A 27,130-nucleotide genomic window follows, 5' to 3' on the forward strand; every position below is an offset into this window, starting at 1 on the left:
GGGGAGCTCAGGCCAGTCCTGCCCTCCCGAACCCGTCCGGTCCCCTCAGGCCGGTCCCGTCCCCTCAGTCTCGGGGCCGGCTCGGCCGGGACTTTTTCCCGTCCCGTCTTCTCGCGAGAGAACGTGCTGTGGCGTCACGCGCCGCGGCAGCCGCCTCGCGCGCGCGCGCTCTCACGCCGCTGCCGTATCCTTCCGCGCGCTCCCCCTCCCCCTTCTGGAGAGTTCTGCACGGCGGCCGGCACGACAAATAGTCCCCGCAGCTCCTCGCCCTCTCCTCCCCCTCCCGCTCCTCCTCCTCCTCCCGCCGCTCCTGTCCTGGCCTCTCCCTTCCTTCCCCTCCCCGCCACGGCGGTGTCTCCGCCCCGGGAACCGGAGCGGTGCCCGGGGGCAGCGGCGGCGGCGGCGTGGCGGAGTGATCCGCTGCGGACGGCGCGGAGGCAGCGCATAAAGCGGCGGCGGCGGAGGGAACGGAGGAGCTGCGGCAGCGCTGAGCCCGCGGCCGCCATCGCCCGACACCGGCCAGGCCCCGGCCCCGCCGCCCCGGGGGGCCCCGGTCCCCTCCCGCCCCTCCGCTCGCTTCGTCCCTCCCCGTCCCCTCCCCGCGCAGCCGCCACCTCCGCGCTCCTCCTCCTCCCCCCCCTCCCCTCGCAAATAGTCCCGCGGGCCGCCCCCTCCCTCCGCCCGCGCCCCTCCTGCCGCCGCCTCGCGCACACAATGGCGCTGAAGAGAATCCACAAGGTAAGGGCCGAGCCGGCCCGGCCCCGCACGGCCCCGCTCCCCCCGGCCCGTTCGCCTTATATAACCCGGCCCGGCCCCGGGCCTGTAGTGGGGGGGGCGGGTAGGCCGAGCCGGGCCGGGCCCGCCCGGGTTCCCTCCCGCGGGGCTCGGGCCGGGCGGCAGCGCTGGGGCCGCCCCCGGGGGCCGCGGCCGCTTTGTTCGAGGGGGGCCTGGCCGGGCCTGCCCGCGGGGCTCCACCGCGGCCGGGCCCCTCTGGAGCAACGTGGCCCCCGAGCCGGGGCCGCGAGGGGGCGCCGGCGGCGGGGCCGGGCCGGAGGTGGCGGCGGCCCCGGCAGCTGCTGAGGCTCCACGGGGGCCCGGCCCGGCCCGGCCCGGCCCGGCCGGAGGAAGGCGCCCCGAGGAGCGCAGCGTGGCCCGCGCTGGAAGTTCCGGCGTGGCTCGTCTCGGAGCCCCGTGGCCAAGGGCTCCTCTGCCTCCTTCAGCAGCGACAAGGATCGCGGTGTCGGGCAGCTGAGCGCACTAAACCTGTCATACAGCAGTGTGGTTTGTTCTTTTAATGGAGCCAGCGCTGTTCTACAGCCTGAGTCATCCCGCAGGCTGGTAGGGAGAGCTGCGAGCTTGCCTTCTCCTGGAGCGGGAGCTGCGCCGTGCTCCGTGTCCTGGCTTTTTGGAAAAACACTGCTGCCCAGTCCATTGCCGTCTTAGGACAATGTTTGCTTGATCCATGACTGTCTTTTACCAGGAAAAAACCCTCGACGGTAATTGCAGTCCACTTGTATTACCTTGGTGACTCAGGCAGGGAGTTCTTATCCTTTTCCCTGCAAAACGTGTAGCTGTCAGTTTGGAGTCTGTACAAGGTTCAGGTGTAGCAAACAGCCCTTCCATAGTGTTTCTCCTCTTGATCACGATGTAAATTATTTTTTGCCTAGAACCAGCTGTAAACCCACCACCTCACAGCTCACTCTGTAGCCCTGTTTAGTTTTGTGTGTAGTGTTGGGTCTGTGTTAACATTTCTGCTTTGGTTGTAGGTTACCTTGGAGGCTTTGTGAAGCTTCATGTGTCCTACTGATCAGGTTAAAGCTCAGGTGGAGAAGAAAATGGAAGAGAGCTTGAAGCCTTGCTTATGCTTGTGGAATAGGTAGCCCTGGGAAGGGAGGTGTTTGGAGTGTGATTTTAGACTGTTGGATTTTCCAGCTGTGGATCTGGTAGTGAGTTACATAAAGAAACTGTGTTCCAGCTGAGTCTTGCTTCTCTGAAGTGTTCTGTCCCTTACTTTAGTGGTCCTCAGGGCATTGTGGAAACTCTTCCACGGTGTTTGTGTGCCCACAGGTGCTTTGGAAGAGCTCTTACTCCTCGGCAGTGGGTTCATAGGCCTGGGGGACAGCAGTGGATGCTAAATAGGGTAAATGTGGCTGTGGGAGGGCTGGACACACATAGTGCAGGGCTGTTGTGGGGAGGTGAATCTTGGGTGAGGTAAATCAGGAAAGCTGCTTGGTTGTGGTTCAGTGCATGCTGAGGGTCGGGAGTCAACATTGTGAGAGCACTTGCATTTCCAGGCTGGTTTGTGACAGCAGAAAAGCTGGATGTGTGGAGTCTTTGTTAACGTTGGGTGCTTGTGGACTGACTCCTCATGCTGCTTTTCAACATAAAGAACCCTGAGAGATAATGGGGACTGTGTAGGGCTGTGAGAGTCTTCAAAGCCTTGGGAAGTAGCAAGACCATCACCAAAGCAGTTTTGTGTGAGCTCTGCAAAGAGAGTTTCAGTGGAGTGAGTGTGGTGGCTGTGGAGGAGAGGGAGATGCTGGGGCTGGAGGCAGCATTTCCACTAAACAGCGTATGGGGAGGGAAATCAATCTGCCTGTTGTAGCAGCCCAGATGCTTTGGAAGTTGGATGGGCGTGAAGCTACAGGCTGAAGGAGCCCTCGGAGCTGCTGTGGGTGTTTCGGTGTAAGTGCTTCGGTAATCATGGCTGGCTGTTTACGCTCTCTCGGGCTATTTTAAACCCCCTGCAGAGTGCTCCTATCATCATCTCGGGCTTGTTGTGGTCTCTGGGAGGGTGCAGTGGCCGTCTCTGTCAGGATAACGAGGGGACAGCCAGGTTCTGACCTTTGCTGCTGCAGCTTGTGGCAGGAGCAGAAGCCTGCAGAATGTGGATTGAGTAGGAATAATCCCAGTGGACTCGAGCACAGAGACACGATGGCAGAGAAAACTGCTGCTTTGGCTGTTTTATAAGGGTGTTATCAGTCATGGTATATCAGTGTGCACGGCTCAGTCTGGCCACTGGCTCTTGCTCTTGGCAGTTGGGGTTTTTACTGAGCCACAAAGGCTTTCTAGGAGATTTTTGTCAAAATTTTTGTGTCCTCGGATAACACAGGGCTGAGAACTTGGAAAGGAGAAAATCCCAAGAGTGAAGGTTTGATACAGTGTTACCTGAAATGGCCTCTTGTATGTTGAACTCGGCTGCGAGGGGGCAGAACAAGCAGCGAGCCCGTGTTGTTGCTGGCCTGTGAGGCAGCCCAGGAACCTGCAGGGTCTGTCCCAGTCTGTCACTGGTGGCACAGTTGCTCTGGGGATTGTGCAGAGGCTCGAGTTGGGGTAACATGTGTGCACACAGCAGCAGCTGTTCTCTAAGCAGATGCTCCTAAAGAGCTCAGGCTGGGTGAGACCTGCTCTCAGATTGCTGCCTGTGTTACTCACCACAGTATTTCGGGCACTGAGGCTCCAAATTCTTGTTTGGGTACTTTTATTGGATCATGGGTCTGAAACTTGAAATCTTTCCTTGTGACAAGTGTAAGCAATACTGCCAGGGTGAGTCCTTCCTGCCCAGTAATTGAATTGGTATTTTTATATATATGTAAAAATGGTCTATTTTATTCCAGATGTATTTTATAAGAAAAGCAGTGTGAAGCAATCCAAGGGCAGGATGGGAGGGATGTACAGGAGGGCCTTCCATTTTAAGGTTTAAGCCAAAACCTTTTGGATTCAGCCCCATCCCCATCTGTGTTGCTGATCTTTAGGGAATGCAATACCTCTAAGTGGATAACTAGGGCACCGTTTGGAGTTCTTTGAATGGAAAGCAAGGAAAAGGTTAGCTCATTGTCTTGCAGGGTTCCCCTGTGTGATGGGCGGGTGAGGGGGAAGGGAAAGCAGCAGCTGTGCTCGAGCCCTGCTCAAGTAAAACACTTTCTGTAGCAGAGGAATTGGGGATTACTACTGCTTATAATGTACAGGCACAAAAACCAGCGAGCTAAACTGAATTCCATAGTGCTGTTCCTGTGTAGCTGTGGAAGAGAGGGGTAGTCCTTGCTGTAGTCCTGCAGTCCAGAGATGCTTGGGCATCACTTGTGCCCAGAGGAGCAGTGGGATGTGTGGGGACAAGGGTGCAGAGCAGCCTTGGTGGTCAGAGTTGTGTTTGTGCTACCTGTGCTGAGCAGAGCTGGTGTTATTTCTGTGCTGCCAGTTCTGTACAGCAGCCAGTGGGAGCAACTGGGTTCTTCTGCTGGGCCTCTCGCTGAGTGCGTGGAGCTGCCAGCACAGCCCATCTGTGTTGGAGAGCTTGTGTACAGAGAATGCTGCTGCAGCTTCTGTTAGCTAGAGAGGTGTTTTGATACTCACATTCTACACCAGGAGGAAGTTACACATTGCTTTGGTCTTCTTCCTGTTCAGGCTTTGGAAAAAAAAATAAAAAAAGAAAGGTGATAGTTACATCAGAGCTTGTTTATAGCATGTACTTTGGCTGTAGCTGTGTTTCATGATTTCTCATGCTGCTCACTTGCCTTCTGACTTTTGCAGAGTCTTGTGAAGAGTCAGAGTTGGGGGATCTGAGCAGCTTCAAGCATTGCAAAAGCAGTTTTTGTCAAAAGGATTAAAATGCTTCTGTGAATTGTAGTGGCAGATGCTCTGGAATGACAGCCCTGTGGGTGGGAGAGCACCTGTGGACACTGTAGGGAACTGTTGGTCTGACCTTGGTGCACGTGGGTGGCACTGCCTCCTGCCCAGTGCTGCTGGGCAGGTGAGGAACAGAGCTGGGGGAAATGCCTCTGGTACAGCTCTGGCACCTGGCAGGGAGATGCTGCTGGCCCAGGGAAGGGGCATGGCTCTTCCCACCCTGCTGGCCCTGCACAGGGATCTGGCAGCTCCTCTGTGCCATGGTCCTGAGGTGAGGCAGGGTGTGATCAATTCGACTTTGGCCCTCATTCCCCATTGCTTTACTCTGTTGGGAGCTGGGAACAATTCATGGCTAAAGTGGCTATGAGTTCCTTTTTGGTTACATAAGTCAGGATTTTGTAACCTCTCCCTACACTGCCTGTTGCTGAAGGGTTCAGGGGCTTCAGGCAAATAAACTTGCTAAAGGCAAATGAAAAGCTTATTTCACTTACAAGCAGCAACCTGAGGCAGAAATTAGGTTTATAATCAAGCTAATGTGGTCTCTCAGTAAAGTACAATGTGAAAGCAGCTCAGACTGGAGCAGAGTGGAAAGCCCGTGGAGTTCAAGCTAAGAGGACTTTGGATAATCCAGAGGAATACATATAGTGTGTTGGAGTGGATTTGAGGAGCTCTGCTGTATCCCAAGGCTTAGAAAAATTGCTGGAGCTGGCTTGTAAAAAAAAAAAAATAAAAAAGCTGGCTCTTTACTTGCCTGATTGGCTTCTTGATGTTGCCAGTTATGTTGGTTATTCTTACTGAAGGCTGTATTAGCATTAAATTAATCCTTAAAACTAGTCTTATCTTTTGGCCAGAGCAGGTTTTACCAGGAGTGTGTTAGGCTGGGGAGGGATTTGTTGTCTAGAGGAGTAAATTGGAACTTCACTAACAAATGTCTTTGGAGTTGATAATTATAACTTGAAACGTGTGCAGGGCTAAACTTATAAGACTTAAACCATTTGTGTTTGAGTTTTTTGAAAGCTTTTTGTGCAGTTGGTGGATGCCTGCATTGAGGTATGTTCTAAAGGCACTGTACCACTCCTGGAAGCAGAACAGGAGCAGGGTAGGGCTGAGGGTGTGTGGGGCTGAGCAGGGCTGGTGCTGCTGCTTTACCTGTGAGCCTCGAGGCCTCATGGCAGCTGGTGCCTGTCATGACTTGGGAAGCACAGCTGGGGGATCTGTGGTATAAGCACATTCCATCTTCCTTAAAATGCTTTCCTGGAACCCCTTAGTGGGGATTGGTTTGTTGGGAACTTAAGATCATGATTAAATTGGGTTTTGGAGCCTAAATGTCAGTTTCTTGTGAGATTTTTGTAGCTTTTAGGGTATCTCCTGTGTGGATTTAATGGTAGTAGTTTTGTTCAGCTTGGCCTTTAGGCAGGACACTTTGAACCTTGCTTTGTGATGTTCTTCCACTTCCTCATTTTTGCTAAGGGACTCATTCAGAGTTGTGAGATGGGTCAGGTTAATGGTAGGATCCACAGCAGTGGCCCCAGCCCCAGGGATATTTTCCTTAGGGGAGATGACAGAAACTTAAAGTTCTGTAAGATGCCTTCAGCTGGAAAGCCAGCTCAGGGTGAGGCAGCCCTGGGAGCTGAGTAACTCAGACTGGAACTTGATCTAAAGGCTGCTTGTAAATTCCTGAAGCAAAACCTGCATGTACTTAAGGATCAAAAACTGTCTGGAGTGGAAACTGCTATGGCTTTCTTCAGGTTTTGGCTTTCTATCAGTGTGGTCAAGGTCAGTCTTTCTCATGGACCAGCAGGACTTCCTGGATCACAGGAAAAAACAGTGGGCTTGGCAACTTGGGATCCAGTACATCAGGTTGTAGATGATACCAGCCTGTAACTGAATCCTCCATGTGTTATGAGTTCCAGTTTTATGGAACTCCAGGGTCATTTGTTCTGAGTCACAGAAACCAGCTGGTTCTCAGAGTCCCTCAGCAGCAGCTGGAAGCCAGGACCTTGCTGGGTCTGGTGTCATGCTCCTGATACCTCAGGAGCTGCACAGGAGCCTGCAGAAGGCAGAGCAGCCTCTGGCACAGGTGCCTGGCTCTGTGCAGCAACTGGGGATGCTCCTCTCTGTGCTACCAGTCATGAGCTGCTCCTTTCCTGCTCCTGAACTTGGCTCTGCAGGTGTACAGGGAGTCTTAGAGCAGCTGGAAGGCCTTGGCAGGGCATGTTAAAGGGCTGATCTGTGCCCTGCCAGGAAATCCAGGGCTGTGTTTGCCTCTCCTGTAGGCAGAAGCAGCTGGTGCCTGCACTCCAGAGGAGTCTTGAGGGGTAAAGGGGAGGAGCTGAACTCGTTCTCCAAGCTGTTCTACAAAATTTGGGAAGTTTTGTGCTGCAGGGGCTTGTATTGAGAGTTGGTGCAATACTTTAAGCAGAAGGAACTTACACACTGGTTTTTACATAAACCTTTTAATCTGTGATGTTTCACTCCATGAATTTATGGAGCAGAACCTAAAATGCCACCTTGTCACTGAGACAAGTGGTACAAATGGTTGTTGTAAGTCATCACTTTCTACTGAGATAATACTCAGGGCTTCAGAAAACTCAGAAATCTCTCTGGAACTGAGTGTGTAGAGAATGAAATAGTATTTTGATGAGAAACTGCTACCACCTGACCTTCACTGCTGCCTCTGTGGCCTTGGGGATTTACCTTGTGGTCCCTCTTATGTGCAGTTTGAAGTGGTTGGTGCATTTGGGCAGCAGGGTGTAGGGGGAGTGTCAGGGCAGCTCTGGAGCTGTGTATTCTGCTAACTGGTAAAATGTGTGCCCAAGCTCATGTTTGTAACTATTTCCCTTTTATAGCAGGGAAGGTGCATGTTGTGTGTTCATAAATATCCATGGTAGGTTGTGGTCATGCATGGAAAACATGGGTTCTTACAGCTGTACCTTCTGGGTCATGTGGATGTGTAGTATTGGTGCATAAAATGGAATGAGAAGTGGTAAGGAGTATTTTTTTTTAATTGTGTGTTTTGGGTTTTGAATACAATGGCATTAAATATTTTTTTCCAGAAAATCAGAGTCCAGTATTGTTTGGAAGTGGACTGTACTCCATACAACTTTAGAAAGAGTAGGTACATTGCTGTCATTGCTCTTTTAAAATTTTCCTGCCTGTTGTGTGTGGACTCAGTTCATTCTTGGTGGCCATGACTGGACAGCCCCTGAGGAAGGTGTGTGTAGGTTTCTGCATGTTCCTGTGCTGCCCTGGTGGTTCAGGGTGCTGGAACCACTCCAAAGGGCTTTGTGTCTTTGGAGGACACTTGGTGAGGCTCTCTCCCCCTCCAGGAGGGAGAAGGCTCTTCAGCAGGTGCTGCGTGCTCAGTGTCTGTTCCTGTCCATGTTCATACTGAACACCAAGTGGAAAAAGCCCAGCAGGAGCACTAGAAAAGCTTCCATAGGCTGGTTCAAGTCAAGGAGGCTTCCAGCAGGGCTCTTTAGAAGCTTGAAGCTGCTGAGGGCAACCCCCAAACTTGTGTCAGGAGCTGTGAGGTTTTCTGGGGCTCTGCATCTGGAGGGGGAACTCCAGAGATTCAGGTGTTTGATGTGAGGCAACATTTGTGTCTTGTGGGTTTGGTTAGTGGTGGCCTCCCAGTTCCTGGGAAGTAGAAGCTGGAACTCCCAGAGATCATCTGTTCAAAAGCTTAATCACTGCCTGTAAATAACAAAAGGCCATTAAATGGCAAATTTTCTTCCATTCCTGCAATCAGCTTGTCTTAATCATTGTACTTATGTATTTTGTCTGCCAAAAGCCTGGTATGGAGACTCCAGTTTGGACTGTTCTGAGAGGTGAAAAGCTGAACACAAAAGGACCAGGGACAGCATGGGAGTGTTTCCTGAGCACTAGATAATAGTTGTAATCCTTATCTGGTGTGTGTTCAGCTTTCTAGACTGAGTTCACAGAGAAAAATGGTGATATGTTCAGGCCTATCATGCAAAGCAGGTCAGTGACTGAGCCAGAAATGGAGCAGGTAAAGTTTGACTTCAAAGTCTTACTCTGTTTGCACTTTCCACCAAACATCCACTTCCTGAGCAAATGGCTGGTGTGAATTACTGGTAACAGTAACTCTCTGAACTGTGCTGAAATTTTGCTTCAAACTGAAGCAAAACAACATAGTTTAGCTGTAGTGTGAGTTACTCACCCTGTTCAGACACATAATAGGATTTCTTCAGAGGAGAATTTGACTGACACAGGCACTGAAAAGTGGGGGATTTCAGTGAGGTGTGTGGGCATGGCAGGCCTTGTGTTTTATTCCACTCCAGCCACGGTCACTGATGTGTACGTGTGGAGGTGAAACAGCCCCAGGGTATGGGAGCTGTGTGTGCTGCAGGCTGGCTGGGGAGGTGATAAACTGGATCACTGGAGCTGGAGCAGCACTGCCACTGTTACAGCTGAGGGAATAAAATAAGGCTGATACTGAGAGTTGTTGGCTTGAGGCCATCTTACCTCTCAGTGACCCAGGGCTGGTGGAAGATGCAGTACCTTGGTCATGGTTTGGGCCAGTGCAGGCAGAGCTGGCAGCCCCTGTGACCTGGGGATTGCTGTGGCTTAGGGCTCTGGAGCTGGACAGGTCACTGAGGCCTCTGCCAGCTGTGTCTCCTGGGTTTAAGATGCAACTTGACTTTTCAGAGTCCTGGTTATTAGTTCTGTGGTGCTGCCAGAGTGCCCCTAGCAGCCTTTGAGCAATGACATGGTTGTTTTTGAAATGAAGTGAAACAAACTCTTCCTGTTTTTTAGGAGTTGAACGACCTGGCACGTGATCCTCCAGCACAGTGTTCAGCAGGGCCTGTCGGGGATGACAGTGAGTATCTGCTCTCAGCAAGCACCTGCCCTCTGCCATGTTTTTCCTTTTCCTTCTGAAATGGGATGTCCAGTTCCTCAGCAAGGAGAATCCTTCTGTTTCTTTTAGAGTACTAGATAATATTCTACCTCCTGATCTTAAATTTGCTGCTCTTCTGTATCTCTTACATCTTCCTTGTGTGCCAGGGGTGTTATTCCCACTCTATTGATTGGGCAACTCAATGCACATCTTAAATTACACCTTTTCAATTAACTGTTCTGGAATTCTCCTGGGGAATGGTGTTAGGAAACCTCAGGAGATCTGTGGTCAAACCAACAAGCAGCTGCCCGCAGCCTTCTGAACTCAGATATCTAAACTATACCTGGTGTCTGAAAACTGGGCTCAAATCAGCATGCCCTGCCAGGTCCTGTGTAAGGGACAGCCTCAGACAATCTTCTTGGCCTTGCTGTTCAGGTCTGTTCACCTGGGGTGTGACTGGGAGTTGTTGCTCTGTTCTGTGCTCACATTCTTTTCTGTAGCAGCTCTGACAGTGGAAAAGGCTCCTAGAGAGCCCTTGGCAGCTGTGACTGCAGTCCCCCTAAACAGCACACACTGAATTCCCTGTGCAGTGTGGTCTGACAAGTGATGTCAGCAAAGCATCCATGCTCCTGAGAGAGGGGACAGGGAAGCAGGGAAACCCTCCTTCTCTGTGCTGAGAGCTCTCAGGTATCCTTTCTAAAATGAAAAAACGATGCCAAGATCTTTCTGAATTATTTCTGAGCTACTCAGCAGTGCTGAAGTGTGCAGAAAGTTACACATTCCTGTAGAAATGTAGGGCTACATTTAAAAAAAAGCACTTGAAACCTGAGGGTGAAAATACTGAAATTAGTGGGAATGTTCCTGTTCAGCAGCTCTTTCAAATGAGTGGAAGCCCAGCTTGGTTTTGAGGGTGTTTAGCAGTAGTTACTTCACAACCTATTTCTGCTTTCCAAACAGTATTTCAAAGAGGTTTGTAGTTTCATAGACAAGAAATTACTAAGATGGGGAGCCAGTCAGAGGCTTTTATTTCCTTAAATTAGAAAGTGTGATTTGTGCCATGATAAACCACTTAGTGTTTTCCAAAGCCTTATCAAAGGTGATGACGATTGTCTGGCAGAGGAGGTGGTAACTGAAGTTGGTGAAGGCTGAGAATGGAAAGTTACTCCTGATACAGAAAGCTTTAAAGTACTATTCAGTTCTCCTGGTGCCACCTTTCTGAAAGACCTCTAATGAAAGCCTTTTGTTCTTGAGAGCCACAATTTGGATGTGTGTAAGTGGATAGCAGTGGCAGCAAGAGAAAGGTGCCTTCTCCCAGGTCTCTGTGCTCCAGGTCTGCTGCAGCTGCCTTGTCAGAATGACATTTCCCAGAGTTCAGGACATGCTGTGCTTGCAGAGTGCTCTCCTGTGGCTGTTCCAGCTGATACAAACTGTCCCCAGCTGGAAGCTTCTCATCCCTGGGCTTCATGGACCTCACAAAGTGAAGGGCTGTTCTGCCTTGTGAACTATAGGAATGGGATTTTCTTGGCAATGTAGTTTGAGCTTTTTTCCACCCACCTCTGGCCTGTGTTTTGGAAATGTGCTGGGGACTGGATGATGTTGGTGTGCTTCCAGTGGCTTAGCCTTTTCCAACATGTACCTGTGCTTACCTACTGAAAGCCAACAGCCCCTGCCTCTGTAAACACCTCTGTTTGGCTGATTGCAAAAGAAAGAATCAGTTGGAATAAGTTCTGCATGACAAATCCATCTCTGCATTCACCAGACTTGTCCTGGATGTTACCAGGATTTAAAGCTTAGGTTAAACAAGCAGCCAGGTCTGGGGTGGGCATTGAGTGGGAAGAAACACAAACCTCCCTTCTAGCTTTCCAAAAGTTGAGATTGCCTGTGGATATGTTTTTATTTCTGGGGTTTTGTTGGGTTTAAGAAAATAGTTTGTTGAGGTTCTCTTTTCAGTGGTGACTCTGCAGAGCAACCACAGTGAATCTCATCAGGATCTGTGAGATTTTTACTGGTTTTGTTTGGATTGGCTGCAATCTCCTGTGGGATTTCTGCTGCCCCTTTGTCCTCTCCTCCATGTTTCTCCCTGTCCTGCTGCAGGTGACAGGGAGCTCCTGGGAAACTGAACCCCTTGAAGATGGGTGAATGCTATATGTGAGCTGCTGTCTTGGTTTCCTAATTCTTCATTGGATGCAGAGTTTCTCAAAGTCAGGCTCCTGAGAGAGTGAATATTTAAGTAGTGAAATCCTCTCTCTCTGTTAGAGTTGAGAACTCTAAGCTCAGGTATCCTTTTTAAAAGGAAAAAATGAGCTGCTAAGGTCTTTCTGAATCATTTCTGAGCTACTCAGCAGTGCTGAAGTGTATAGAAAGTTACACATTCCTGTAGAAATGTAGGAGTAGATTAAAACAAACCTGTTCCAACCCAACAGTCTTCTCCCCTGGCCTTGCAGAGCTACTCCCACTCTGCTTTTTTCCTCCTTCCTTGTATGAGATCATTCTGAGCTGTAGTGCCTGTACCATGTGTAATTAAAAGCTGCTTGTGCTAGATGAGAACAGGTAGTACCACTCCTGCTTTTGGCAGTCCTGACAGCTGGGGGCACCAGGTGCCAGTGAGGCACAGCCCCTTCCACGTGGCTTCAGCTCCTCTCTTGGAGACTTCCTTCTTTCCTGCCATCATCTACAACTCCCCAGTTCTGAAGGTGCTGTGAAGGTGACATCCGTGCTGAGGGAAGCTTCCATAGTCTTAATTCACAAATAATTTCCTTGGCTGGTGCTCTTTGCACTGAAGCCTGTGGAGACACAGGAACCCTGAGAGCTCCCCAGTGTGCCTCCCATAGATTTATCAGCTTTGACTGTTTTCCTTTCCAGCACAGCAACATTCTTCACAGATCCTCTGTGTTACCAGGTGAAAGTTCTCTTGGGCAGATGCACACAAGTGAGGATTAACCTGAAGTGTGTCCTGGCACATCCTGCTCCAAGTATGGGGCAGACTATCATTCCTGCATTTTCTTAGGACAGTTCTTTCTGCTGCTTTAGTGGAATCTTGAGGCCTCTGTGGAGATGATGCTTCAATGTTGTGAGGACAGCACTGGTTTGGTTCACACAGAGCCTGGATTTCTCTTCCATGTGTCACAGGTCTGAGTAGGAGAGCAGCTGTGAGTTCATCCTGGAGCTTTGCTGTAGCTGGCTTGAAGAGGGCAGTCATGGGTGCTGATTCATTACAAATTGCAAAGTGTAAACTCACAATTTTGAGCCTGAAAAATTGTAGATTTTTATTGTCATGGGATTTTTGCAGGACATGTGTGTAGTACCAAAGCAGTCCTGGAGTGAGGACTGCAGAGTATGGAGTGCTTCACTCTGTCTCTCTTTAATTCCTTGGCTCACTTCCCTGCAGCCTTTCACAAGGCTTTGTTTTTAAAATAGACTTTTCTTTTCTGTGCTACTTTGTCTGGAAGAAAGTAGATCATTACTTGAGCTTCTCCAAACTGAAGTAAATCTCTCTCTTTTTCAGTGTTCCATTGGCAAGCTACAATAATGGGACCAGTAAGTATGAGAGAATTGATGTTCATGGCTTTTTTGACTGGTGGTCTTGTAGGAACTCCTCAAGCTGCAATGATTCTTTTTCATTAACAGAATGACAGTCCCTATCAAGGTGGAGTATTTTTCTTGACAATTCACTTCCCGACAGATTATCCCTTCAAACCACCTAAGGTGAGTGGCTTCTGCCATAAATCTGTCCTTTCCCATGTGGTGTGATGCATATTTGTGAGCCTACACTGAAACTTTCCTTCTTCTGCAGGTTGCATTTACAACAAGAATCTATCATCCAAATATTAACAGTAATGGCAGCATTTGTCTTGATATTCTACGATCACAGTGGTCCCCAGCACTAACTATTTCAAAAGGTACCTCCAATGCTTATTTCATTTTACTCTGCTAAAAGGAAGTACTGATTTGGGATGTAAAAACTGCTGCATTCCTGCTGGAATCCACCATTTCTGTGGGCACTGCTTCTGTCCTGTGACTCTCCATGGAGCTTGCAGCCAATTCCTGAGCATGGCATGCTCAGGACACCCAGCCTCCCTGTGGCCATGGGGAGACTCCTCAGCTTTGCCAGTGGATCAGATAAGTTTTACTACACTGAGTACATACTCCTGCCACCTCACCTCAGAACACTTCAGCTAAAATATAAAATAAAACCTAGTGTGTGATAGTGGAAGATTTTAATGTTCAAGATATGCCCAGAGTAAAATATGTAAGGGAGCAGCTGTGGCTTTTAAAAAAAACAGTGAAGTTGCTAATTATTTGTCATATTAAAAAGAATTTCTCTTTCAAGGGAGCATCAGAACTCCATGTTGGTAATTTTTTAACAGAACTTCCAGGGTGGACTAGTGAAACATGGTTAAAACTTGCCTAGCTTGAACAATCCAAAATAATTAGCTAATAGCATCTTGGTCCCTGTGAACTGTGTTAGCTTGTGGGGCGCTGGAATTTAGCCTTTGCCTGGTAAAGCAGTATTTATATTTAATATAAATAGGAGGCTTTAAACATCTAGAAAGGAGACACAGGCTGGATTTTTTTTTTTTTGGTTATTGAAACTGTAGATTTACAAACTGTAGATCAAGCTTGTAGGTGTAGCCATGGCTGTTGAGGAATATTTGGAGTCTACCCTGTGCATGATCATGTCTTGACCCTTCTGTTCTGCAGCTACACTGTCCTTGTAATCAAATGCTGCAGTTGTCACATTGATTACATTGTCCTTCACAGTGTCCCTGCTCTCCTGTTGCCTGTCCTTCTCTCCAGCTACATGTGATGTTCCCAGGCACTTTCTGGTTCAGACAGGTGATCCTGGTACATCCCTTGGACATCAGCACTGTCTGCCTTTCCCTGAACCCACAGAAGTTCCCACCTTCTCTGGCCACCTAAAGGCATTTGCAGAAGCAGATGGAAAGCCAAACCAGTATCTCCTTGTCTCTTGTCAGAAGTGAATCTGCTTGGGCACAAGGCTCAAAGTCTTGAAAGAACTGAAAAAATGGTGTCAATGAAGAAAAAATGATTGTCAGGTTGCTGCAGTTTCCTTACAAGTACTCTCAGTCAGTACTGGCTGCTCTCAGAAGCACCAAATTAGCCCCAAGCACTGATGTCTGGTCTGGTTTGATTTAATTGCTGCTTAACTGGAGAAAATGCTGTATTGTTTTAGGGAATCTGAAGTGACCAGATGGGTGGTGGGGTGATAGACAGCATGATTGAAAATACTGGAAGATAGATTGGAATTAGGACAATTGGGAGAAGATGGGGCAAGAATTTAAGAGGCTGCTCCAGGCTGTCAGCTTTAATCACTCAGAAAATACATCCTAGTGTTAATTTTACTGCCCAAATACATTTGCAATATGCTTTAACATTTCAATCTCCCTCTGTCTTCTGCTTTGAACTCTTTTTTTTTCTTATCCTTTTCAAACTATATCTTTGTGGCTCAGCTGGAATAAGCCATGGGATCAGGGTGGCTGTTCCTGTGCCCCTGCCCCTTCCAGTGCCCCTCTCCCTCCCTCCTGGGTTTAGGGGGCTCTGAGTGCTGATCACTTCTCACTGCTGCACCCAGCACAACAACCACACTGCTCTAACCTGGGAGAAAATCTTCTCCCAGCTCCCTTGGGCTGCATTTACTGAAGGAATTAAAACAACAAAGCCAATTCCTAGGGGTGGCTTTATAGGAGTACTTGCCTCAGAATCACAGGGATGTGCTGTCAAAAGGCAGACTTCAAAAGCAGAGGGCTGATACTTAGGAGAACTGTTCCCATCTTGAACAAATGGAAATAAAGTCCACAAAGGCAATTTGGGTCTTTTGGGGTTGAAATCTTGTGTTCAGTCAGATTAGAGTGTGTTGTGACAGACTTCAGGGATGTTTCAGCTTTCTAGTAACTGATCAGCCTTATCAAAGAATGAATGTGTTGTTAGCAGGAAAAATTGTTGGATTTAGGTAATTTGAGGTGAATAATAAGACTTAGAACATTCAACATTAAGCTCATACCTCTTCCAAAGCATCAATTTATTATTTGTAGTGTAGATTTCTGAGAGTATTTCCCAAATTGTGCCACTCTTTAAATTGGATGCTACTGGGAGCAAGCTGTTTAAATTTAAAATCTGTAAGCAGAGAGCACAGCTATGAAAAAATGTACTTCCTACTGATTGAGACATCTGGGAAGAGTAGAAACAGTCTTTGTAGGAAAGAGCTTATCATGCACAGCTTCCTCCTGAGGCAGCTGGGAGGCAGCACTGTCAGCAGCTCACTGGTAATGTGTGCTACATGAAGATGTTTTTCACCTTAACCTGCAAGGAGAGAGGGGAAGGGGTGTGCACTGACTTGCTGTGAGTTAAAAGTGCTACTTTCTGGTGGAAAGACTGAAAAATCATAGCAGTGCTACTTAATCATTCCAGTTCAGTGGTAAAGGTTGGGGTCTTGGCTCCTCACACTCTGGAGCCAGCCCTCTGTAAGCAATTTAATAAAAATTGTGGTTATGATGGAAGTGATTGGCATTTTGGGGTTTTGTTCTGTCCCTCCTACAGTTTTGTTAAAACTTGGGAGAACAGCAGTGACTGTCTCAGTACAACAGCCACCTTGCTTATATTAGTAATTCTGAACTCAATGTTCCCTCAAGAATACATACTGGAGAATAAATAACCTCAAAATACCTTCTTAACCACACCATGGTGGGTAATTTGAACTCCAATGCTCAAGCAGAATGTGTAGGCTTAAATTAAAAACGTTATCTCCAAGTCTGCATAAATAAGAATCCCTATTGCCTGAAACAGGAGAATATGAAGTGCTTTAACATTATTACAGCTATTCTCAGCCATTTTGGGGGAAACACTCTTTCTCTTGAATTTGGCAAGTGACTGTGCAAGAGTTAATCCTGAACTAAAGCACTTGTGCAGTAAAGGTTGGACTAATCTGCAGTCTCATCCCTATGTTCTGTAACAAAACTTCTGCCCATGTTTTGTAAGGAATAAATCATGGAGCCTTTGTCAGTGTGCTGAGGGCCCTGCAGTGAGAAACCTCACCCTCATTCATGCAGGACTTCAGCTCCCACTGTCCAGACCTCCATGCCTGGTGCAGTGAGGATTTCTGTGATGTTGCTCTTCATGAATCACTTCACTAAGACTTGTTGGAAGTAATAGCACTGAGAGATTGAACTGGACATGCACAGTGTCATTTTCAAAATCAGGAAGTTGGGTTCTGGTTATCTTGGCTTTTAGTTTGCCCATTGTAGCTTTACCCACATAACTGGGGGTGGCTTTGTAACGGAGCATGGGTCAATCTCCAGCTGTGCTGAGTGAGGGTTCTGAGGGAAATGCCCACTTTTATGTGCAGCCACTTGTGCAGCTTATGAGCCACTTGTGCAGCTTCCCAGGAGCTGTCCTTGCTCCAGAGAGGGCTGTGCTAGGAGGAGTGGTGCCAGCAGGGCTGTGATCCTGTCCCTCTGTTGGTGCTGCTGAAGCTGTGCCTGGAGCATTGTCCAGGGTGGATGTAATGGAGAGAGCCCAGTGAGGGGCCAGGATTGCCATGGAGGGACTGGAGCATCTCCCTGTGTGAGGACAGGCTGAGAGCTGGGACTGCTCAGCCTGGAGAAGAGGAGCTTCAGGGGGATCTTACCAGTGTCTGGAAATACTTGAAGGGAGGATGTGGAGATGACAGAGCCAGACTCTTCTCAGTGGTGCCCAGTGACAGGACAAGAGACAGTGGGCACAAGCTGAAGCACAGGAAGGTCTCTGAACAGCAGGAAACATTTGAAGTTGTAGTTTTACTGTGAGGATGCTGAGCACCAGCACAGCTTGCCTTGGGAGGCTGTGGGCTGTCCCACCTCAGAGATACTGCAAAGCCCCTGGATATTGTCATGGGCAGCCTGTCTTAGGTGGCTCTGCTTGAGACAAGATGGTCTCCAGAGGTCCCTTCCAGCCTCAACCAGTCTGGGATGCACTGGGCAATGCTTAACTTTTCTTCTTTTGTCACCAGAAATTGTTGAACTGACTTAGCAGGAATGCAAGTTGCTTTAAAGGCAGAAGTTTAAGCTGCTCAGATTTAAACATACACTTCCTGTAAAGCTGGGGAAGATGGCTGGAGGAGCTGGAAATGCGGTTGTGGTTAACAAATAGGATTTAACTCAAGCAGAGGCCAGAGTTCCTTTCATTTATTTGGCTGCATCTTGCCTGTTCATAGTCAGGAGCCAGGCATTTGAACCTGTTGCTCAGTGGTGTTTCCAGTGCTGAATGCTGCAAGCTTAACATCTGTCAGTACTGATAAAGCTTTAACAACTACCCGTCTCAAGTTTCAAGGGTTTGGGGCCTGAAACTCAAAAACAGTGATTGTGTAGGAGAATATTCCCCAAAATGAGGAAAAAACCTGACTCCTGTAAGGAGCAGAGATGGAAGTAGCAGTGAACCTTGATGTGGAGGCTGCCAGGCAGGACAGCTGGATAAACCCTTCAGAATGGAATGAAGAATTCCTCAGCAGCCTGGCATGTCCAGAGCTCCCATTTGTGCTGGCAGAGGTGTCTCCCAGCCTACCAGGCTCAGTCAAACCTGTGCTGACAAATGGTTACTTTTCCACTCAGAAACTGGGCTGGGCCAGGAGCACAGCACTGTCTGCCAGAGCCCATGGCCTGCTCTCCAGGAGGGGACAAATCTCTTTGCTTGGAAAGCCATGGCACAGTGTTTGTCATTCCCCAGGACAGAGCAGGTGGGATGCACTGCTGCCTTTGCTGTGAACTCATGATGGCCAGGGACTGATGCTTCCCTGCTTTATCCAACTGCTCTCTGGTGTGACTCCAGCCAGGCTGCAGAGCTGAGTGTCATCTGCTGTCCTGACAGCCTGGCATGCAGAGCAACCATCTCAGCACCTTCTTGGTGCTGTAACAAACACTTTGTTGGTGCAGTGTCTGTGCCTGCTTAGAGATGGACCTTTACTCCTAGATGGATTCTAAATTGGTTCCTTTTGGAGGGCAGTAACTGCACCAACCAGCAGTTGGATCAGAACACACCAGCTGTTTCTTCTGGGGAGCTCATTACTTTGGAAATAGAAGTGCCATTTATCTCCCTCCTGTGAATTCAGCTGGAGATTCCATGGCTCCTCAGCTGCTTTTCCTCACTCTGAAATGCCCCATGGATGAGTGCTTTACTGGAGCAAGTTTGTTTGGAATTCCAGCTAGACTTAAGCAGCAGGATGTGTAGTGGTTGGTGCCCTGTGTCAGGGGAGTGGCTGGAGTGGTGGGTGTTAGACCTGTCAGGCTTTGCAGACAAAGTCAGTGATTTGGGGTTTGTGTTTTGGAAGATGAGGATCAGCTGCCTTTTATGAATGTCTTCACCTCTTGAGTTCCAGGAGCTTTAACACACCTAGATTGGGATGTTCCAGTAGCCAGATGGGCTTTAAATTGTGTTCTGCCCTGCTCATTTGCCTATTGCTGGAAGGACCTGTGGAGAGCTGACACCATGGACTGTCCTGACTAATGGCTGAGCTGTTCAGAGCAGAGGAAACCCAGCCATGAAATTTACCTGTGGGATTTGCATCCACATTGCTCAGTGTGAGGTGGGACAGAGCCAGGGAGGTGCAGTTGCCCATGGAGGGTGGTGAGCTGACCTTGGTGGTGAGAGCACAGCAGGGCAGCTGCTGAGCTGGACTGTGCAGGGGGGAACTGGAGCTGCTCTTGTTGACACACTGTCACGATTTTCTGCACAGAGGAGCTGCCTGGAGAAACATTGCCCATGAATTTCAGCGTTACATGCTTTATAAAGGAAAGTCTTGCAGAGGGAACCTGGATCTCAGTTGTGCAGTGTTAAACTGGTGGGCTTCTTTTGCATGGTACTCAAGCAGTCTGAAGTGTTCAGTGATCATTGTGCCTGGTGAGAATGCATTTCTGTCATTGCTCTGTGGGGAAGCTGAGCCCATTTTCTAGAAGCACTTTGTTAGCAGCCCTTCTGCTTGATGAGTTTGGTTCTCCCAGCTCCTTGGTGTTGAGGAGTCTGTGCCACTCCATGGCAGCAGGAAGAATAAATTCTCTCTGTTGTCTGCAGAGATAGATGGGGAGTGTAGTTGAAGGGTTGGAGGTCAGTAGCCTGCCTGGTTGGTGAAATAAAACAAAGCAAAACCAATTTCCAAGTGAAAAGAAGCTTGAAAGTGACAGTGGTTTAAGTTGCTTAGTGGCTGGACAGCTCTGACAGCTAAGAGTTATGAGAAATAATTCTGTACAGAGTTATTTCAAGGGATGAATCCCTTGAGTCAATGGCAAGTAAAATTTATTTTGCTATTACTGAGAAGAATCCAGACTTGAATTCAGAGAGTGCACACTTGAGGTACCTCCCTGCCAGGAGGGACTTGAAGGGATTCTGCCAAGCTGATCATGCTTTGCCCATGGCCATGCAGGATGTTCAGGTGTGAGGTGTCACTTACCTGCCTTGTGTAATTATTCAACCTCATTCTGTGGTTCCACAATTCTTGGGGAATGCTCTTTTTACTGTCTGATAGTAATGTTGTAGTCATTTGACTAGAAAATGTCAATGCTTTGCTGTGGAATTCATTGCACTAATACTTGATTGCAGAGAGAGGAGGCCTGGTGAGTCTCTTATTCTATGGTGTTGGTTTAACTCATTATCTGATGCATCAAAGAGCTCTGGTACACAGCTGACATCTGTAAGGATTGCTTCCCCTTTCCCCTTGCACTAGAAAATTTGAGGTGGTGCCTTTTCCAAGGGATTTTTCTGTATGTTGTTCTAAAACACGTGCATGTGCAGTGTTCTAGTGGAAAGCCTTGGGAGAAACTTGCAGAATTGATTTTGGACAAATAGCTGGGTTCAGCAGGATATTGAAATTAAACCAGTTGAGTTAAAAATGCTTTTTTTGCTGTGGCTGTACAGATAAAAAGGGAATGATTTGAAGTCACCAGCAAGAGTGAGTGTAATGAGAATAATTTAGAATAATGAAGACTTAGAAAAATAAATCAAAGCAGCTGAATGTGGCAGTCCAGATTGAAGCCAAATAATTGTGTCCATTTTTATTCAGTGTTTTTGGGGTGATACTGCAAAGTGAACTGCTGGGTGTTAGAAGGGGTGTGAGGGTGGGCAGAGAGCAGTGCACAGACCTGCAGTGTGGTTCTGCTGATGAAGGCTGAGCCACTGTGTGTTCAAAAAAGTCCTTGGGGTTTTAAAGGACTGTGATGAGATAAAACTGGAGGGAGTAGTTACAACCAGAAAACTTTTGATTGGATTTCCTGTGTCTTCTGGTGAGGGCAGGGGACAGATTAGAGCTGCCTTGCTCATCCTACAGCTGAAGAAACAGAAACTTCAGTGACCAGAGCAGTGGAGTCTGACAGAAAGAAATGAGCTACAGGAAAATGACTGGAGAAACAGCTGTTTTCAAACTGCACTGACTGAGCAGTGTGAGGGGGCAGAGGTGTTCCCATTGAAAACTAACATGGCCTTGACTTGATTTAGTAAAGGGAGGAAAAGAGCTGGTGCTGGACCTGTGCTACAGGTGCTCAGTGTGCTGCCTTGCTGAGGGACAGCAGGACAGCAGCAGTGGCTTCTGCAGAGCTCCTGCACTCTCTGAGCTGAGAGGGAGCTCAGTAAATGGGCCCTGTGTCAGCTGATGGTGGAGAATCATGAAGCTCTTCACTCTCACAAGTGCACTGTGACAAACTGGGGAAAGGGAGAAGAGGTTTGCTCCTTTTTCTAGAAGAGGAAATATGTTCTCCAAACCAAGACTGGTTTATTGTCAAACTTGGTTTAGAAGCTTTGAACTGGGAATTGATAATTCCTTAGTGAAGGGTCTACAGAAACAGGTGGGAAAACTGAACCAAGTGGCTTTGTGGGGTCTTGGTGCTCACAATGCTGAGCAACTTGTGCAGTACAGACCTAAGGGAAGCTTTCACTCTTGTCCCAGTTGAAAAAAAGCTGAGTATCAGACTTGTTTCCATCTTCTCTCTGGAGTGTGGTGAGGCCCTGGCACAGGGTGCCCAGAGCAGCTGTGTTGCCCCATCCCTGGAAGTGTCCAAGGCCAGGTTAGGCAGGGCTTGGAGCATCCTGGGCTAGTGGGAGGTGTCCCTGCCCATGGCAGAGGGGTGGAATGAGATGGACTTTGAAGGGCCTTCCAACCCAAGCCATTCTGTGATCTCTCTTTTGTGGCCCTCCTTTAACCTATCTTAAAGCCTTTGTTGTTTTTATGGGCTGCATGCTGTTTCCTTTCATTTTTCATAGATAGCTCTGCCTCCTGCAAGTGATGGGAATTGGAGCAGATTCGTGTTTAGTGTCTTCAAACTCCTCACTCTTGTCATCTGCACCTTGCCTGGAGGCTGCACTGTGACAACTGCTTTGCTGCAATTGGTGATGGGACATATGGAGTGGCACTGTTTGATCCAAACAGGCTGAGAGAAGGGAATGTTTGGCATTTTCAGGAGTGGGGCAAGATGTCCCTGCCATGCCTGGTGTAGTGTTGTCCCAATATGTTTGCTTAGAACTTCCTCTCTTCTCCTGTGCAGTGAGTGTAGGAATGTCCATGTGCTATCTGTGGCTTTGCAGCAGTGTCCTGGCTCCTTGTATGGATGAGGGTTGTCACTCTGCCTTCTGGGATACATCCACTCTGTATTTATAGTGAAACACTCACATTCTGGGGCTCTGTGATCCATAGAAGTGCAAGGAGCTGGGCATTCTTGGGTCATTTTGGATGCTGTTCTACACTAAATCCATCTCAGCTTTCTTTATGCTTAGAAAATAATTAAGCCTTTCAATTCACTGCAAGATCAGCTTATTTTTAAACTTTAAATTTTAAAAGATCTTCAGGGCCAGGTTGGATGGGGCTTGGAGCAACCTGTGCTGGTAGAAGGTGCTTCTGCCCATGGCAGGGGTTTGAACAAGATGAGCTTCAAGGTCCCTCCCATCCCAAACCATTCTGTGATTCTTAAGTAGCTGTGAACAGCCCTTGCTTCCTTCATTTCAGCTGGACTACTCTGCTGTTTGACTTTTGATTAATGCTTCTCCAAGTCATCCAACAGTGAGGTGGCTGCTTTAGGGAACAGTTGAATTTCAGGTGCAAAAGCAAGGATGTTTTCCCAGAGAACTCTCAGGTACCAGGCTCAGGCAGAACACTTCTGCCTTGTGGTTTAAGGCTGCTGCTGGCTAGACCTATCCAGGAGGTTACTCCCTGTGATACTGTGCCTGTGAAAAGTTGTGTAGTTCATTGGTAAAAGGAGTTTATTCAAAATCACTCAGCTGAGTTACCTGGGATTGGTGCTCCCACCAAACTTAAATAAATGCTGCTGATGCTGCTGGCTGGAGGAAGGTGCATGGGCTGACTGGTGCAGGTGTCCTCAGCTGTCCTGGAACTAATTCAGTGTCTCTTTTCTCTCCTTAGTACTTTTGTCCATCTGTTCTCTGTTGTGTGATCCCAATCCAGATGATCCTTTAGTGCCTGAGATTGCACGGATCTACAAAACAGATAGAGAAAAGTGAGTATGGAAACCAAAACCCATGGGATTTCACAGGGCAGCATCCACACTTACACACTGAAGGGGAACTGGGACAAACTGCTTCTTGGAAAAGAGTGAGAGTGAAAAAAGGCACATCACAGCTCTGTGGTCTTCTTAGAGATTTTTGGTTTTTGTTTTTTTTTTTTTTTCCTGGGATCTTTACCACCGTCTGAGCTGCTTTAATCCCATGTAACCACCAGAGGGAGAGCAAGTTTCTCCAACGGGAGAATATTCAATGGCAGCTCTGGGTCTGGAGTCATCCAAAGAAATAACAAACTCCCTGCTTTACCTTCACTCTACAAGACAAGGGAAGAACCAGTGGTGTAGAAGTGGGGCAGGAGGACTCTCCAGCAAGCACAGAGAAATTTCAGTGCTAACAAGCACTTTAACAGTTGAGTGTTGTAAACACTTCTATCTCACTATTCCCTTCCAGACCTGATCAGGGAAGGGAAAATAGTCCACAGATTTGCTTCTTCTACTGCATATGTGAGGAGCTGTGCTAGAGAAGTTTATGCATCCTGGTTTTGAGAGCTGCAAGACCAGCAGCACATTTGGATACACAATCAGCAATGATTATCTGCACTTTTAAGTGTGCAGCAATCCTTCCTGTCTTTTACAAAAACAGGGAAGTAAATTTTGGGTTTAAACAGAAGGATTGCTCCTTGGGTAATCTCTGAGCAGTGATATGAAGGAGAGAGTTAGTTAGGAGTGGATTGTCAGATTGTTTAAGCTAAAGAACATTGTCTACAGACTAAATTCCAACACCAAACCAACTTGGTGTACATAACTGTAGGGAATTTCAGGCTGTGTCTTACTCTGCAAATTCTGTGGAACATGAACAACTTGCCTTCTGTTGTCAAAAAGAAGCTTTTAGCAGTGCAGTTAATCACACAAGTGCTTTGTTTACACAAGTATCCTCAGCTTCCTCTGGCTGTAAAGAGTATTTGAGTGCAAAAGCTACAGATTTCTTGGGAATATAATATATTGTGCCTTTAGAATAAAAAGATTCTGATGGACAAATCATTGTCTCCTGACAGCCATCAAAATAGCCAAATGTGTAGGAAGAAATGAGGCTGTTGGGGTTTAGCAGATGAGTTGATGGCAGGTACTGGGCTTAACTTTGCAGGGAAGCAGGAGATGGGGGAACATGTTAATCCGTTTTCCACAATGACCAAGTGAAACCCTACAGTAAGAGTTTCCCCAGGGACACAGCAGATGGGGCTGGAGGAGGCACAGATAAAGCCTTCCTGAAAATCCTTTCCCTTCAGCCCTGCTGTGGCTCCAGTTTGTGTCTCCAATCACAAAGATCTCACATTCCTGTTGTAAATACCACCAGGAACTTCTTTTCCATGAAGCACTGTGGGCTTTCTTGTTTCCCTTGTTTGCTTAATGTTTAATTTTGCTCTTCAGTTTTACAAACTGATGATAGCACTGTGATTTCATGCCATGTGTAGACTAGAGTGGTGGAGCTGAAATACTGTGCAGATGCCATGTTAAATAAATCCTCTTTTTATACATACAGGTACAACAGAATAGCTCGGGAATGGACTCAGAAGTATGCGATGTAATTAAAGAAATTATTGGATAACCTCTACAAATAAAGATAGGGGAACTCTGAAAGAGAAAGTCCTTTTGATTTCCATTTGACTGCTTTCTATGAGCCCACGCCTCATCTTCCCCTGTGCACATGTTTACCTGATACAGCAGTGCTGCGTGTTGTACATACTTGGAACAACAAACTAGAAATACTGTATTTCCCCGTACCAACATTGACTCCTAGCAGAGAAGTGTGTGTGTGAAAAGCTGGTTCTTCAGTCATAACTTTGTGAGCCTAAAAGCATTCCTTGCTGAGTTAAATTGGGAAATCAAATGGGAATGGGGAGAGTTCTGGTGGGTTTCAGATTTTCTAGGGACAGTGTTGCTGATCCGTGAAGGATTTTAAGTGGAATCCTTTTAAACTCATAACAGTTATGAAAAGCAAGGTGAAGAACTTGAAGCTGTTTCTGTATTCATTTTATTCTGAAGGACCTACACCTTAGGTAAATGTTATGACCAATGAGAAACTGTACCCACATCCTGTGTTTAAGGTCTAAGTTTAACCGGTCACCATTTAAATGGATTGGAGCTATTAGTGCATCAAGTGATGTTGATTTGTTTCAACTCTCTCCCTCCCTTCATACTTTTTTTGGTTTGTATGTGGTTTCTCAGTTAATACCTAGCTAATAGCTCTTATTTTTCTTAAGTTTTTTAACTGCTTAGGTCTTTCTGGATGTAAGGGTAAAAAAAAAAATCCATATGACAGAAAACTTGTGTGTATTTAAAGACCCAGCTGCTCCCCTGGAGCTTGTACGTTCAAGAATGAATTAATCTGTGTAATAAACTGATTACTACAGTCATTACATATAACTTTGTGTGAATAGGCTTTTAATTTTCAGAGCAGTTTGTTACAGGCTTAAACTAACAGTGGATTTCTCTAAAAAAAAAACTTTTTGGGCTGAAGTCGTGAAGCAGTTTGGTTTGCATCACACAAGGCACCTGAAGAGGCAAACAGGAGCTTGAGCACTTAGATGAAATCAGGATGTGTAGTGTGCCAGGAACTTGACTGTTAAACCAAATAAGCAGTTTACTAAATGCGAATCAGAGTGACATTTTACAAAGCCTGATGGTATTACTCCCACTTGCATGGGACCTAACACAATGCATATGTACTGTAGGTAAGTGAAACCTTATGTAACTAAAAAAATGGATGTAAAAGGGTAAAAAAAAGAAAAAAACCTACCAAACACATCAGCACAAACTTTCATAAAATGTAGCTTTTACATAATTACTTTGCACTAAACATTTGCAAATGTTCATACAGTTTTAAATTGTACTTGTATGTGTCTTTTTTTTTCTTTTTTTTTTTTTTTTTGGAACAAAGTCTTCACTTGAATCTAGTGAAAAAAATGTAGTTTGAAACTTTTCTTTGTATACAAGTGTATTTGCCAGCATCGTTGGTGTGACAGTAGGTGAGTCTGCAAGTTTATCTCCTCTTAGTAGAATTGTAACCCAAGCCATCGGGCAGGAGAGGCTGGAGCCGCTGGCTCTCCAGCCACAGGGTCTGTCCCAGCCATTCCCAAATGCATCTTGACACTCTTGCACAAACGAGGAATAAATGTCCACTGCTTTTGGTCTAAATCTGTTCCTCTTGTCTCATCTCTCTGGTGCTGGGCAGGTGTGAGCCCTCCTGCAGGGAGCTGTGTCCCTCTGCTGCTCTGGAGAAGGAAGGGAGCACGTGGCCACTGTCCTGCCTGAGGGACACTGTAGGGTCACAGGGGAAGGGGAGACATTGCTGTGCAGGGCTGCAAGCTCAGCTTGGGTCACCTGGAACTCGTGTTACCCAGAGGGTGTCTGGGAAGCAGCCTGTGACCCTGGATAACACCTGTGGCATCCAGACTGGAGTGTAAGTCGGTGGCTGCTGGTGTGGCTGGGGTTGGTGGCAGCCTGGATCCATGGCCTTGCCTCTCCTGACCTGTTGTGCTCCTGCTGGACTCCCCAGTTCACCTTGGCCATGGTGGAGTTGCCCTCCTGTGATTTTCCTTGGGCTCACTGAGAAGTGCAGGGAAGGGGCTGCACTGACTGTGAACAGTCTGGGGGGATTCTCTCTAACTGCTTTGCTACTGAGCCACCCAAGAATGATTTTTGTGGCAGATCTGGCTGCCTTTGGAAATTGGCAGTCATTGGAAGAGATCAGAGACCGTATGGGAGTGGAGACAGAGAGGAGGCAGCAGTGACAGCTGAGGGAGCTGAGGAGGAGGATGGTTTCTCTTTCTGGTGGGCCAGGAGCCATGAACATGAGGTGACAGGACATGAACAAACCACTCATGCCCTGAAACAATCCTGAACCTGTAACAGCTTCAGCTTGAAGGATGCATTAACACATCTGCTCATGTTGGGATGAGCTCATTTGCAGTGAGGTGTTTAAACAGTCCTGACCTTTTTGCTGATGGCATGACCACAGTTGTGGTGCACTGAAAGCAGGTCTGGTGATGTTTGAGATGGGAGGATGTGCTCTGCATGCCTCCTGTGGGTTGGCCATTTGTTGTACTGTGAGCTAGATGCAGGAGCCTTTAGCATTTAACTGCCAACCTGACCCAGC

General features: G+C 47.5%; 1 protein-coding gene across 2 annotated transcripts; it reads left to right on the forward strand.

Moving 5' to 3' along the window:
• Positions 1-607: 607 nt before the first annotated feature.
• On the forward strand, positions 608-25,398 carry UBE2D2 (ubiquitin conjugating enzyme E2 D2). Of its 2 annotated transcripts, none has more exons than XM_066559864.1 (7): positions 608-738; positions 9,406-9,469; positions 12,993-13,024; positions 13,115-13,192; positions 13,281-13,386; positions 22,878-22,971; positions 24,515-25,398. In XM_066559864.1, exons 1-7 carry the CDS (start codon positions 715-717, stop codon positions 24,558-24,560), a joined length of 444 nt encoding a protein of 147 aa, XP_066415961.1. In that variant the 5' UTR covers positions 608-714; the 3' UTR covers positions 24,561-25,398. The 2 variants fall into 2 exon arrangements, with proteins under 2 accessions (XP_066415961.1, XP_066415962.1); XM_066559865.1 differs by lacking the exon at positions 608-738 and adding an exon at positions 1,368-1,496.
• Positions 25,399-27,130: the final 1,732 nt, after the last annotated feature.

Source organism: Molothrus aeneus, chromosome 15 (genome assembly GCF_037042795.1).
Source record: "Molothrus aeneus isolate 106 chromosome 15, BPBGC_Maene_1.0, whole genome shotgun sequence".
In the NCBI taxonomy this organism is placed as follows: Eukaryota; Metazoa; Chordata; class Aves; order Passeriformes; family Icteridae; genus Molothrus; species Molothrus aeneus.

Coding starts and splice junctions, on each gene's coding strand:
- UBE2D2 (XM_066559864.1), top strand. CDS start 715: ATGGCGCTGAAGAGAATCCACAAG. Junction 13,193..13,280: donor ATCCCTTCAAACCACCTAAG/GTGAGTGGCTTC, acceptor CTTCTTCTGCAG/GTTGCATTTACAACAAGAAT. Junction 22,972..24,514: donor TACAAAACAGATAGAGAAAA/GTGAGTATGGAA, acceptor TTATACATACAG/GTACAACAGAATAGCTCGGG.